At 40.5% G+C, this 14,744-nt stretch overlaps 1 protein-coding gene across 5 annotated transcripts in view; it reads right to left on the bottom strand.

Moving 5' to 3' along the window:
• The window catches only part of LOC146363664 (cyclin-dependent kinase 17-like), a 40,968-nt gene extending 26,237 nt beyond the window's left edge, over positions 1 to 14,731 (bottom strand). The window contains exons 1-3 of one of the 5 annotated variants that reach the window (XM_084917200.1): positions 14,715 to 14,731; positions 6,181 to 6,341; positions 3,527 to 3,691 (exon numbers count right to left, since the gene is read on the bottom strand). In XM_084917200.1, the coding sequence (XP_084773326.1) occupies positions 3,527 to 3,691; positions 6,181 to 6,310 (295 nt within the window). In that variant the 5' untranslated portion in view covers positions 6,311 to 6,341; positions 14,715 to 14,731. Of the gene's footprint in view, positions 1 to 3,526; positions 3,692 to 6,180; positions 6,342 to 11,452; positions 11,932 to 14,714 lie in introns of those variants that run through there. The other 4 variants (XM_084917199.1, XM_084917201.1, XM_084917204.1 and 1 more) reach the window with 4 other exon arrangements.
• Between the last annotated feature and the right edge of the window lie 13 nt (positions 14,732 to 14,744).

Raw genomic sequence — 14,744 nt, 5'->3', positions numbered from 1 at the left:
GAAAGGAACAAGAGGAGACTTCTTTGACAGTACTGAAAAACAGCAGCCTGAGACAGGTTTTGAGAAAAGCAGGCAGCTTTTAGCACAGCCCTTTTGCAGTAAAAACAGACGGGAGGACCAGCTAATCCCCAACCGTGTAACTACAATTAGAGTGAGCGAGAGACAGAGAGAGAGCGTGACAGAGAGAGGAAGACAAAAAGATGAGGTAGTGGTGAGAAGCAACACTGAAACTGCATTGCTCATCTTTCCTGACTGCAAGTACAGTGTGCTGGGAGTGGGTGTTGGCCCAGATAGCAACAGATATCACAAACCTGCAATACCTTTTGGACTCCTGGCCAAACACATATAACCCCACAGCCCATTTACACAAATTAAAAGTGTATTAAATTAAACTGATACAACGCAAGTTGGACAAACACAGAGGGAAAAAGTGAAAGGGTGGGCAATCTCTTTAGCGCAGCAGGAACAAGAGATTGCATCATCATGTCACTCTATTAAAGGCTGCAACGTGCTGTGACTGCTGAGCGGCACACAGTGAGTCAGCGAGACCAACTAGTGGGAAACACACACACAGACACGCACAGACACACACACACACACACACACAGTACCTCTTAACATTTTAAACTATACCTTATCAAGACCTAAATAATAGAGTAGCCTTCTTTCTAGGCTGAGTCAAGTCTATGTCCTTTTAGGAGCTTTTGTACACTCAGTGGCACCCGTGGATTTCCTACAATGAAGTCACTGCCAGATCAACAACTTGTGGGCTCAAGAAGGTAAGATGGTAGACAAACCAATGCATAGTTTTTCTACCAGAAAACACTGATAGCTTTTATTAAATATGTAAAATATCCCTGAATCTCATAATGAAATGAAACATTTGGTTTGTTTCTATTTTAAAAAAGCACTGTTATCTTAACAATATCGTCAATGTCGACATATAAGCTTTAAAAATATAGTATCAGTATATTCAAATTGGGAAATAAGCAGCATTATTATTATACAAGTAAGGCACCATGCAATAGTACATAATCAACCCTCCCCTATGTTGCAGTATCTGTTTTTTCATTAGGATTGTTTTAGTTTTATTCAAGCATTGTCTAATTATCATATTCCCAGCTCACAGGATTACAACAAACCATAAGCTGCTGTTATAAGTCTAGTTCCCTTCATCTAAAGCTCAGTGAATGCAAGGAGTCTCGTTGCGGTCTATCTCCATCTCGCAGGGTATTCACAACACAAGTCTGATGTGACTCCTGAAGGAGCTGATGTGAAAAACCCTACCATTCCTCCTCACGCTTTTATCATTTCTACCTCTCATTCTCTCATAAATCACAGTTTGCTCATTCGAAACCCATCTCCGGCGTGATCATCCTCATCTTTTCTTTCCATCCATCCCAGACTTTCTTTTCTTCGGTACGTTCTGCCCTACTGCTCCTGATATAAGCCGTTCTGCCACAGTGGGAAATGAGATTACTGGGATCTATATAGCCACAGACCACATTACATAATGTAGAGAGAAGGAAAAAGTAATTGCATGTGAGTGCTGTGAGCATGTGTTGTATGTGCGTGTTTGTAAATGTTGGATTAAGGTCATTAGAGTTTTATCCCTCCACCCTCATAGTAAGTGTTGCCAGGATAGAAAAGTTGTTTCGGTAAACACTGTTTTACACACACACACACACACACATACACACACACACACACACACTCACACACACGCGCGCACACACACAGACACACGCGCGCGCGCGCACACTCACACACACTCACACACACACACACACGCCTCGCCTATAGAAAGCAAAACTGACACGCTTCAGTACGTGATTTTCAAACCAGGGGTGGCAGTATTACTCTGGCCTGATGTTTTGTGCAGGTCAAGGTTTATATATTATACAGCTGCAACAAGAATCCTAGTGGATCATCTGTATTGCTAAATATGACCTCAGCATTAACTACATTTTTGCAAAAGTAGATAAAGTTAATCAATTTTACAAACCCAAATGCACAACTGAATGTTATAATGTTTCTAATGAAGTCGTGGTAAAAAGGTGCATATACTTCTGCTGGCTTCCAGGGCAGCTGTCTGGTTGGTTTGCTCTTCGTGTCATTTGTGTTTTATTTGCTTTCTGTTTTCTAAATCTTTAAAGCAGTCGATATTTAAGCATGAACACGGTGTCCCTTATTACTTCCTAGTTCTCTTTCACAAAGTTCTATATTGTTCACACTCAGATGCATCTTGTACACAAAGCACATGCTCACAACACTCACATGCAAAAAAGGATCAAACACACAGAAAACACATGACTGAATGACACTGAAAACAATGAGCAAACTGACTTGTCAAAGCAGCAATGTTCACTGTGGTTATCTGATCATTTGACACAGGTGCATCATTGAACATGAACTTATGATGTAACTGTAAAAGCCAGTTTGTATAATAAGTACTTTATACAGTGCTATGCAAAAGTATTTAGCCACCCCTCATTTCTTTATATTTTGCTAGGAAAACGGGAAACACATGCAAACGTAAGTGAAGATACATTATGTAAGGCAGAACAGAGTGTGTACAGTTCTTATGAGTTTTAATGTGAACCCCTTTTCCCAAGTTTTCTTGTTTCTTTAAGTCTTCACAAACAGTTAGTATGTTGTGCACGTGCATGTGTGTGCGATTCAGATGCTTTCGAGATGGTATTGCATCTGTGAATCAAAATCTGATGGTACTCTTCTGTGTCCATAAATCTATGAGTTTAGTCATCCCAGCTACCAAAGAGCAAGGGGCAGGGTACACCTCGGACAGGTTGACAATCTGATGCAGGCTCATTTTCCAGTTTCCTAAATTCTTTTAAGGACACACTGCACACCATGCTGAAATATGCCAGGTTTAGGGTAAATAGCTCTTTGTTAGTGCAAAAAACTATTTCATCCCTGTCAAACTGTGATATTTGTTATTTTTTTATAGATTCAACTACAGAAATGTGAATATTTTTTGTGACAGGCTACTAATAACAAAGCTTACTATCAATTTAAAACTGGAACTTTGCTAAGATTTCTGTTATCTGTAGATACGATAATGGTTCATCCTTGAGTTTGGTGCATTTTTTCCTTGAAAAGGCAGGTATAGTGTTAGTGTTAAATAGCTCAACAGACAAAAAAGGGGAAAAAAAGAAACAAGGAAACCGTTCCTCTGAACATGGTCAAGGACTGGGTTATAAACGAATGAAAAAGCAACCAATGCGCAAAGAAAATTTTAAAAACCTCCAAAAAGCCTGGAGAGCTAGCGCTCATGATCACTTCAAAATTACAAGACAGTCACGCTCCTTGGAATCAAAATATAAGAAAATGAACGGCACTCTGTACAGCAATGTCAGCAATTCAATTAAATGCCTGTAGTGGCATACAGAGCAGCATAAAATATGAATAATCATGAATATTCAGCACCTTTTGTATGTTTCTTTGTTTACTTACAGGTTTCCGTGTGTGTGTGTGTGTGTGTGTGTGTGTGTGTGTGTGTGTGTACCCAGAGATCCAGTCCTGTGCAGGCTCAGGAAGGCTCTGTCTCGTTCTAGCCCCCCACCTGGCTCTCTGCGCAGGGCGGTGCGGCCCAGATGACCAGCATATTGACGCAGGAAGGAGGGAGCGCTATGGGAGGCGGGAGGGTGTACAGAGCACACCACCATGGGCTCTGAGATTCAAAATGTAGACAGACAGCCAAGGAGAAAGAGAGTCCCACAGTGGATGCAAAAGAGAACAGAAAACTCAGAAGGGAAAGAGGTTGATCAAAGAAAAGAGAAAGGGGTTCAGGCGAGAGGAAGGAAACAGTGAAATAGAGAAAAAGATGACAGGAATTGTAAAATGGAATGAGAGAAGAAGAGAAAAAAGATGACACAAAGTCACACACAGACAGGCACAGAAAGGTAGCAGAACATGTAGGAACAGTACAATATGTAGTAGTAATAGATAAAAGGCTGGAAATGCACACAGCTCCTGTAATCATGCTGTAATCATTCTGTAATTATGTGAGGAGCCGCTGTAGCACGGAAACAGAAATGAAAATAGAAAGTGTACGAGGCATAAGGCATGCATCGTGGAAAATCTGTTGAGTCATAGAACTCACAGTGAAGTAGCAGCAGAAAGAAATGCAGACATGCACACATAAAACTTGCAGACACACTGTAGGAGACAGGTCACCAAGCTATGGGAGTAATAATAATCATTGATGTAAGGGCTACAAGAGATTTTTGGTTGCCTGCATTAGGAAAATGAACACCTAGAGGTCAAAAACTCCTTCCTTGAGTTTTCCAAAGCAAAGCACCTAAACTAAGGACGTTTACATGCAGCATACATGTACTGTCAGCTTTCTTTCACACAGATTAATGTGTAATTATTGAATTCTGTTAGTAGAGTGTGGGTGGAGGCCCACACGACACATCTCCTAGCTTTGAAATAATTCTCTTCAAATTTCACTCAAATCACCAAGCAAAGGTAAATTCACCAGCCGAGTTTCTTTTTTCTCCGTTTTACTTAAGCAAAACAAGCTAACTGGTCCAGTAATACACTGACAGAAAGGAACTGCAGTGAACACGAGCCTTGACATTGCCTCTCATTAGCAAGAAAAATGTGAGAAGTATTTTCTACCACTCTTTTGTACAGTTTGACTTATATAGAGAGAGATGTCTGTGCACCCAGGGGGAGAAGGGGAGGATACAGCAAGGGAAAAGGACAGAAGGAGATAGTAATGTAGAGCAGTTGGTTAAAGTTTAATGTCTCTCCTCATCACTAGCTCCATTCCACTCCTTCTCTCACTTGCTAGCTGGACTCTTTGGAAATGACATCGCTTTAGCTATCAAAAACAAAAGCAAGGGATGTAAAAATAGAATGAAAAGGAGAAAGAAGCCAGTAAGCAAAAACGAATGGGGTAGAGCTATAGATGTTGCAGCCCAGGAGCTGTAGTGACAGCAACAAGCAAGCATCATCGCTCCTTGCCAAGCGGCCAACAGAACACAGCTATATTTGAACACTTAAGCTTTGTTGTTTTGTTTGACACAAAAACCATCTGCCAAAGCTGAGACAACCTCCTTTCTCCCTATGTTCTGACAAACACATACAAAGATAGTGCCTGGGTGCGAGGTCTCTGATTCTTCCCAAGTGGGACCTGCAGTCACGGACGATGCCCAGCAGATGGCACCCAGAGTGTCTTAGGATGACACTGTTTTTCAGACTTTCTTCTAGAAGCAAAGACATTTCCTTTCTCTTATGTGAAAACATGAAGAAACAAACAGTGTGTCTGAGTTCTGACAGATTTGGGAATTCCCACACATTCCCAGCGTACACTGCCATTCAGTCTTGATGACTGAGTGGTTAACTGAATTGTTAGGTTAATTGTGATGAAGATTGTGGTAAAGATGATGATGGTTAACATGGATGGCTTCAGTGGGTTATAGAAGCAGATGAAGCTACCATGAATATGCTTCTGTTTAGCATTTGCATGTCTGTATGACTTTATGAGAGTAGTGTACATGAAAAAAAGTGACAAACACACATTTAAACAGGCACATACAGTTTATGAGATATTTGCATTAAGAAATGTATTATCTCTGAGAGGGCATCAGTGTAAATGAATGACGTAAAGTGAGGAAAAGTGAAAGATCTGCTCCCTTAATTCTGTATGACCTTCATCCATCATAAAGGACCTTTGCTTTAACCCTCTCCACCTACACCATCATTTAGTTATTGCTTGGTCTTCTTGTACTGAATAAAAGCTCTAAATGAAGTCGTAATGTCTTGAAATGTTGCAAAACAAGAGCAGGTGTCCTTTAATAACTGCAGTTGCATGAAAAGAAAATCTGCATAACAGATGCTGGAGTCAGACTCTGTGCAACTCCTACAAGGGTTATGGAGATGACACATCTATTCTTTATCATAAGGACAGTATAAACTGTTTGTCTGTTTTTTCTACTATACACTGTGTTACTGTAATTCCAGTATATATGTAGGTGCACACAGTGTAGTGTAGTTGAGCATCACAAACATAATACATTTCAGTAACAAAAATTTTAACTTTGGCTGTTAATTTAACTGCAGGTCTCTGTGCACATACTGTATGTCTGAGTGCCAATGCTTGCTAAGGTGTTTGCATGTACATGTGTGAGGGCACTCGTTCACATCTCTCACCATTGTCCCTAGCTGTGGATGCCTCATCCAAGGCCATCTGTTCTGCAAGTTCGGACAGAGAGTCATCAACAGGCCGAGCGCTGCGTAGAGACATGGACAGCCTCCGCTTGATGATCTTCATCCTGTCCATCTTCTCAGTCACACCACTGGGGCCCTCAGGCCTGAGGGGGAAGAAAAGCACCACCTTCATTATAATTATATAATCAAAAGCACTACCTGCAACATGTTCAGAGCTGTCATTATCACCATCGGCAACCACCACATCCATGCTACCCTGTTATTCTATCACTGTGCAGGTAAACTATTGCAGTGCAACCCGTGCACATTTTCTGCATTTCGTTAAGCTCCCAGAGATTCTGTTTGCTCATACAGCCTGTGTCCTCATTGTTATGTATCCCAAGAGCAAACATTGCAGAATAAAAGACAAAGAAGGAGATGAAGAAAACCCACGGAGGGGTAGAAAAAGAGAGAAAAAGACATGTACAAACAAAAAAAGTACAGAAAATAAAACCAAACTGCTGACAATGCAACTTCCCAGAGGTTTCAGACCAGAGCAGCTTTCCCAGATGAGCTGTGATTGACAAGCATTTCACTGGGTGGTCCATAAACTCCATGCAATGAATTAATTGCGTATGAACTGCAGTCTAAAGTATTATCATACGACGCATCGACACATCTACAGCAAATCCTTCAATATTCCATTTTAACCTGCTGTTCATATGATAACTAAACTGATGGAAAGTTAGTTGTAAATAAGGTACAGTGTCTATGCATCTGCAGGACACAAGTATCCCATCCTTAAAATAAATGTGGACAAAGGGACATAGCGTTTTTACAGCAACTTGCTCTATGTATTCAGTGGTACACCCACACTGTGTGTATTTGTGCTTGTATACCTCTTTGTAAACCTCAGTGAGCTTTCAAATATATATATATTGTTTAGGGCGCCTCTCAGTAGACATTTCTATTTCATGAGTGTATTTACAGTAAATGTGCCTTTCCATGTGTGCAGTTCTGTGTATGGAAGTCAGTTTGTTATGTCTTCTACTCTCTGCCTTAATGGCCTGAAGGTAGGCACAGCTATGGCAGAGTATTCCTGTCTCCCTTCCACTTCCTGCTCCTTCTATCAAACCCATAAGGGCTTGTGAGCTGGCACGCAGAAGTGCGCAGACACACACTCACACACACACACACAGCGACATGGGCAAATACACATTGCACCCACTGCCTTTCTCTTTGTGTCCAACTTTGGAGGCCTCTACAAAAGCCATTCATCCTTTCAGGCTCTACGTTTTTCAGGCCTATTAGAGACAACTAGTGCTCAGAGGGAATTCAAACATTAGCGCTGGGGACAACTGGCCTTTTTTCACCAGAAGATGTGCTTAGGACAATATCTATTGCTCACAACATTGCCTCTGCCAGTTTACATGAGATTAGTTAGATGTCGTTTACACCTTAGCTGCAAGCTTTTCTTTGAAGATAAAAAAAAAAGCCAAAGAAGGGAAAAAACAGAGAAAAAGGGAAGTAACTTGTTTATTTTGTATCATGCGCTACATGGATTATCAGTATGCAATGAATCCCCCCCCCCCAAAATCCTCATTTGCATGCTTTCCCAGACTTCATTAGAGAAGGTGGCTGCTTGGACAAGAAGAATGGGTTCTCCTCACGTAACCTTGGAGTGACTATCCATAGATTTTCAGGAATAAATGAGTCATATTAGGGGGAAACACTTGAGATATAATTTTCTGCCTATTACCCAGATAAATAAATGCCAGTGTTATCATTAAGACAGACAGATATTGCTGGTATCCAGGCAAGCACACACACACACATAGACACAGGCACACAGGCACACAACAATAACCAATTCCCCAGTCTTCCTCTTATCTGGGTTGCATTAGCATGGACAGTAACACAAATCTCAGCATCCAGTGGGTCATACAGAGAAGCACTTCTGGGTATCTCTGTATGTATAGCAAGTTAAGATTTCCAGTTTTATCATAGAACAAAATAAGGGTCTCTAATAGACTGTTATACAAAATAAACACATAGCATTCATTATAAATATTTCATTTTATGGAAATATAGCTTACTTAATCCTCCTTAAATTGTAAAATTTGTTATTTTTAAAGATGTTTTTTCAGGAAATTCAAGACAGACAGATTTTTTTCCACTTAATGAGCTTTGTTTAATAAAACTATGAAGCTAAGGCTATACCACATTTTATTCTTAATGACAATATAAGATGTGTTCAGATGTTCCGGAGCGTTTAAGTGCAACAGTGATGGTCAAGAATCAAATTGACTGTGCACTCAATTTTGAGTCTTGTGTGATGCAGATGGAGCTGCGAGTGTGACGACGTTGGCAGAGCCCCATCAGTGAATGAGATAGGACATGTGGCTCCAGGCTGCAGCGTGTGCAGACGGACACCTGGCAAACCACAAATAACTCTGCTATGCATAACTCCCACTTAATGAAGGGACGCACTCCAGATGACAAAGGCTACACTCATTCTCTAGGACATTCAAAAGCATAACAAGCACTGGTGTTTTAGCTCTGAAAGCAATACAGAGCATAAACTCATATGCATTAAGAAGGGCTGTGTAATAAAACAACACAAGAGATCAAAGGTCAACAGAGTAATTGATATAAAGTAGGAAAAAGATAAAACCTCTGACTTTCTACCACACTGTGCATATGTGTTTTCACATGCATGTGTGGGGTGGTTGCATGGATATTGTAGCCTGGAGGTGAGGTGAACTAAAAGACTCCTGAGGAGGAAAGAAGAGGAACAGTCTGATTTATTCAAGACACACCATTTGGGTTGCTAGGTTACAGGCCCAGACTGGAACCGCAGTTTCTGTCTATGAGGTAAAGAGAAAAGGAAAAGCGAGAGAGAAAGAGGCAAAAAAAAAAGAAGCTGATAATTCAAAATTCGCATCTCTCAGTACTGACACCCAAACATGCCAGTGTCAGCTTCAGAAACTTCCTGCCAAACTTCTTGGGATGAGAGCATAACGGAGCGTCATTCATCCAACTTGGCTCTAGGATTATGCCAATTATGACTTCTTCAGAGGAAAAGTAATGAATGGACCACGGGGCCGATGCCTGCACAATGAATGTGTAATATACACACAAGCTGTCCGATGCATTCATAAAACACACATGCACACACACACACACAGAGTATTTCAGCTGTTTGTGTGACCATGGTCTCCATTTTCTTCAGCCATATTGTCTTACATCCAGCACCTATTTTTCTTTTTCTTTTCGTCAGAAATAAACAAGCATTACTCTGAAATTCAATGACACATGAATCATACGCATGCATGCACATGCAATGTGGCAGAGTGAAACAGGCACTCAGTGCCACTCCAATGCCACAACATTGCTTTTGCACAGCAGCCTGGGGATGCATGAGTAACGCACAAATCTGCCCAACTACAGAATCCGACACACATCCACCCAGACAATGGTCCCTTCTCATTATAAACCCAAGGGCTTCTTGTCTGCATCCCATCACTAAATCTGAATCTCCAGAGACAGATTAAGAGAATAATATATGGAAAGAAGTTGAATGAACAAGCACAACAAAATAACAAATAAAACATATTGGAAAAGACTGAGCAAAAGATCTAGAATGTCATTATGTGCCATGAGAGGAGAAGAAAGTGTGACTGTATGATTGTTGGCAGATCTGGCTCATGAGGATCAGAGAAAGTACAGAAAGATTAGTACATGTTCATTTCAGCCTTTGCAGTGTGACTGTTATCATTATCATGATATTAATACAAAGGGACTTTAGAATATATAACTTTTAATCTTACTTATCTCTTCAGACATAACAATATTATGATAACATCATGGTACAATAACATAGATGCAGGCCTATACACAGAAGTAGATCCGAAAAGCTCATTTGGGAACATTGGGAGAACACTACATTACAATACTGTCATCTATGGAAAGTTGGCACAGTTTAACTACTGAATAACTTTCCATCCAAAACGTTATCATTATGTAACAACAACAACAACAACAACAACAACAACAACAATAATAATAATAATAATAAAAAGAATACACTGTTCTGAATACAAACTACCTTATTCGATTATAAAAATGAACAACATTCAAGAAAATTCTTCCTACTGTGTAACGAAGTGATTTCCTGGCAATACATCCCCACTTTGAAATAAAGAGCTCTTTGCCAAAGAAAAAGGAAGAGTAGAAGGGTCAGGAACTCGTGACTACAAATTAAAATACAAGATCATCACGGATTATTACTGTTCGTGGATTATTAGTGTCATTTTATTTTATTCGGGGTGCATTGCAAGGGCAAAAGAAGTAACGGATGCGCGCAGTGTTCAATCTGGACATCCCACTTTGAGATGTCCATAAATTATTTAGCGCACAGTGATACTCCCAGCACACTTTAAGGAAATAATGTGGAGCCCTGCGTTCGCCAGTGACGTTAATTGTTCAGCGTGTGCGCTGTGGGTTTATGGCGAACATCCACGAGGTTATCGACAGCACTGCAGGACCGCAGCACATTCTCTCTGGACTGTCACATATACGGGCGAGATATCCCGTACAGTCTCGACGTGACTGCGGGCAGGGCGCACACAAGTGAACAGCACAAAGCAGTCCCCACACAGCACCACGTACAGCAAACACACCAAACATACACGGTGGCGCTCCGGCTCGGGCCTGGCTGGGAGATTCCTCCACCTTCCAGGCCTTTTACACTTTCGGCCAGTTCCTCTCTCCCCGTGTTTTCCTGACGCGAGTATCCGGTAGGAGGAGAATCCAGCAGGGCAAAGAAAGTTAAAGATCCGCCAAGCAAGCTCAGAAACTCAAAGGAAAGGGGGGCTGGGGTCATCTTTGACGCTATCCTGACCTTTAAGTTTCTATTTGAACGGCTTAGGGCGCCGAAATGGTTCCAGACTTTAGGCTCTATTGCCCAAGGGACTTAAATTTGGATTGGACTTTGGTGCCCGTGTCGCCATTTATCGGCTTTATCTGCTACTGCGATTCAGTTTTCTGCAGTGATCTGTCTACAGCAGTTCCACACAGACGCGCAATCTGACCCCGGTCACGCCAACTTATAAACGGCATCTTTGTTTAACGACTCGAAAAATAAGCCTACCTGGAACGTCAGGTGATAGGACACCCGTGGTTGGGTATCGATGCTGGTTATTATAACACAGCCAGAACGACGACACGACCGAATATAAACAAACAAACGGGAAAAAGCCCCGCTGCCACTGACCTGCTAGTGTTTCTGCTGCAGGAGACTATTGTTCCACTTCTGTATGGTAATCCAGGCAGCGCGTTGGGATGAAGCCACTGCGACAAGTTCCTCCAACTACTTTGCTGCAAAAAAAATACACCAGATCGCCTCCAATCCTTCAAATAATTTGCATCGGAGCGCCGTACGGTGTGTCGCAGTGTCCGGTCGCTTGGATGACTACATAGCTGGTCCGCTGTATTTCATTTTTCGCGTTAACTTTCGCTCACAAACTGCACCGTCCCGTCCGGTGATGATCAGCCATGTCGCTGCTGCTGCTGCTGTGTAGATCCCAAGTGGAAGCAGTGGCGTGATCCCGGAAAACAACGCTAGGGGTGTGCGTGTGTGAGATACACTGTGAACGTGTGCGTATCGGAGCCTTTCAACATCCACCCCCAAAACCACCAACTCTTAACAGTGTCTTTCTCAGGAAAAAGGGGGAGGTCAGATAGATTAATTCGGGCTAGCACCGTCACCGGGGAAATTAGCTTTCATTATCCAAACCCCATTCCCATCTAAATATGCGCCTCAGAGAAAATTCCTAGTGAATAATGCATAGATATTATGGAAATTCAGCAGAATGATCCACCCCTGCATAGCTGGCATCCACATCAAGGAAAATACTGCTAACTTTCGCTTGCCAGCATCAAACAAACACTCCCGAAGATCCGTAATCGCGAAGGCTAAATTAAGACTGATTTTATTCGGCAGGGATTTTTTATTTTTTGGTTTTTTGGTTTGTTTGTTATTTGTGCGGGTGTGGATGAGTTTAATTACACTCCTTAAAAGCCCCGTTACATGCAGTAATGACCTTATTAACATTATCAGCTTTATTCTCCTTGTAATGTGGCTACTTTAGAACATACTTGAACAGCTTCGCATGTTTTTGAAGACAATCATTAAAAAAACAATACGTTATTACAGGTGATCCCTTTGTTTTTAGAGGGGATCACCTGGATTCCCCACCAATTGCGTGGGAAATCATAGATGACACAGCAAACAGTTGATGGGGATAACTCTGCCTGCTGAACTTCATCGCCACCACGTGGCTAAAGCAAGAAGCAGAAGCCTGCATTCACGTATAAGACAAATTCATTCAATTGAGCAAATTCCGCAGGGACTGTTTAAAGTAGTCCCTGTACACTTAGCACGCATAGAAGGAGAAAAACATTGTGTCTGGCTTCTAAAGCTGCACCAGAACATTGCCTAAACTCTGTGCAACTTATTGCAACAAAATAAGCAACTACAGCTAAGCATATAGTTTGAAATAAAATTAAATAATAAACACATTTGAGTATGAATGTAGGAAGCATTAAAAAAACGAAAGTACACAAATCATAATAACAATCAAGTAAAATAATTCCAGATATGCCATAGAAATCTTTTCTTATTAACATCAACAAAGACACATGAAATGCTCCCTGTACATTTCCAAACCATACACACTCTATCCATTAAATTCATCTGCCATAAGAAAATGCCACAAACAAATATATCTATAGAGCAGACGTAAATGGCTGTTACATATTTTACACTTTATAATAAATATGTTCTCACATAACAACCATCTTCCTTTTATTTTCCAGCTGCTCCCTTTAGGGGTCCCCACAACATATCATCTGCCTCCTTCTCACTCTATCACTAGCATCCTAGTCTGTCACACTAACCCTCTGCATGCCCTCTTTCACTGCATCCACAAAGGTCTTCCTCTTCCTCCTGCCTGGCAGCTCCATCTTCAACATTCTTTGCCCAACAAATCCACTCTCCCTCCTCTAGACATATCCAAACCATCTCAGGCTCACCACTCTTAAATAAACTTAACAAATTTTACAGCATAATACAATAAATGTCTGCATTGCTTATCAAATTACAAAACACTCTTGAGCAGACAGAAGAGTACAATCTCATTAGCCCCACATCATCATATGACGATTTTTTTTTTATTAAACAGAAATGATAGCTATGCATTCAAAAAACAGTGTATAATAAGTGACTAAATGCATAATATTATTATTCGAAGACAAATCACAGCTTGTGTTAGAGAATGAATATATATTCATAATTAAATATAAGCTGTGATTATTGATTTTGTTACCTAAAGTGTAATATAGTTAATTAAAAGATGGCCTGAGACTGCATTTATTTTATGACTAATCAGTAAAAGTTTCCAGAATCAAAATATCTCAGGTGCTGCTTTTGATTTTGTTTGCATCTGTCTCTCTAATCTCCCCTCTTTGCAGACTACTTATGCTGGCCTCAGAGACATTATAGAATAGATGCGTAATACTCAAAAATCGATGGAATTAAATCTATGAATTTCATATAACCAAAAATGTTAGAAGCAAAATGGGAGGAATGATTATTAAAATACTGTTTGGGGAAAAAGTTATAAAACTTTTTAAGCAGTTTTTGACTTTGAATAATGCATCCGGTTATTAATATAATTGTAGTTATGTTCCAGTAATAATTAAAATTAAAGCAAAGTTAGATAATGCTTTAAAATAACTGTCCAACAAATGTGGTTGTTGTTTAGCAAGACACACTTTACCAGGAGTTTGACACAAATAACCTGAAGAGTAAATTTTAGCTTACTTCAGATACACTTTAGAGGGAACACTACACTTTGTTTTCTCCCAGAATGCTTATTTGACTACTACATATTAACATTTTACAGCTTTTAGGGTAATAAAACGTAAACGGGGCAGTATTAAACTTAACAAAATTACTGCAGTCACTCTTTAACCTCCTAGGACCTGCCGTCCACATATGTGGACATCACATTTTGGGTTATTTAGACCAAAATACTCAATTTTGCTCTACATGGGCCTGATATCCACTTACGAGGACATTATACTGCTACTGTTCTATCAAAATTTTAAATGAATATCCTCATTTGTGGCTCTAATTTTTCTTAAAAACAAAAATAAGGTAAAAAAAAAAAAAAAATCTGGTAATTCTTTGTTTTTACATTCATCGGGCCCCAATATGCCCAAATATCAAAGAGAAATTAAAAATGCATGTCGTGGAAGAGTTCGGGTCTTAGGAGGCTAAGAGTTGTTGCACCAGGCAGTTCCTCTCTAAACCTCTCAGACGGTCAACTGCGTGGAGCCTGAAGAAGTAAAATCACGGGGACCAAAGTAGTTCAGCAAAGCTTAGAGAAAAGTCGAAAATCATTTAAAACGAATAATTAAATACAAGCTCTTTTTGTTCGGCTGTGCGCCATTAGAGGCCGCTATGGATTTACCAAGACTTCCGAAACGACGACCTGTTCCAT

The sequence above is a fragment of the Perissodus microlepis genome, chromosome 20 (assembly GCF_051167445.1).
Source record: "Perissodus microlepis isolate ML-2025 ecotype Zambia chromosome 20, ASM5116744v1, whole genome shotgun sequence".
NCBI lineage: Eukaryota > Metazoa > Chordata > Actinopteri > Cichliformes > Cichlidae > Perissodus > Perissodus microlepis.
This window is presented reverse-complemented; position numbering and strand designations above follow the sequence as displayed.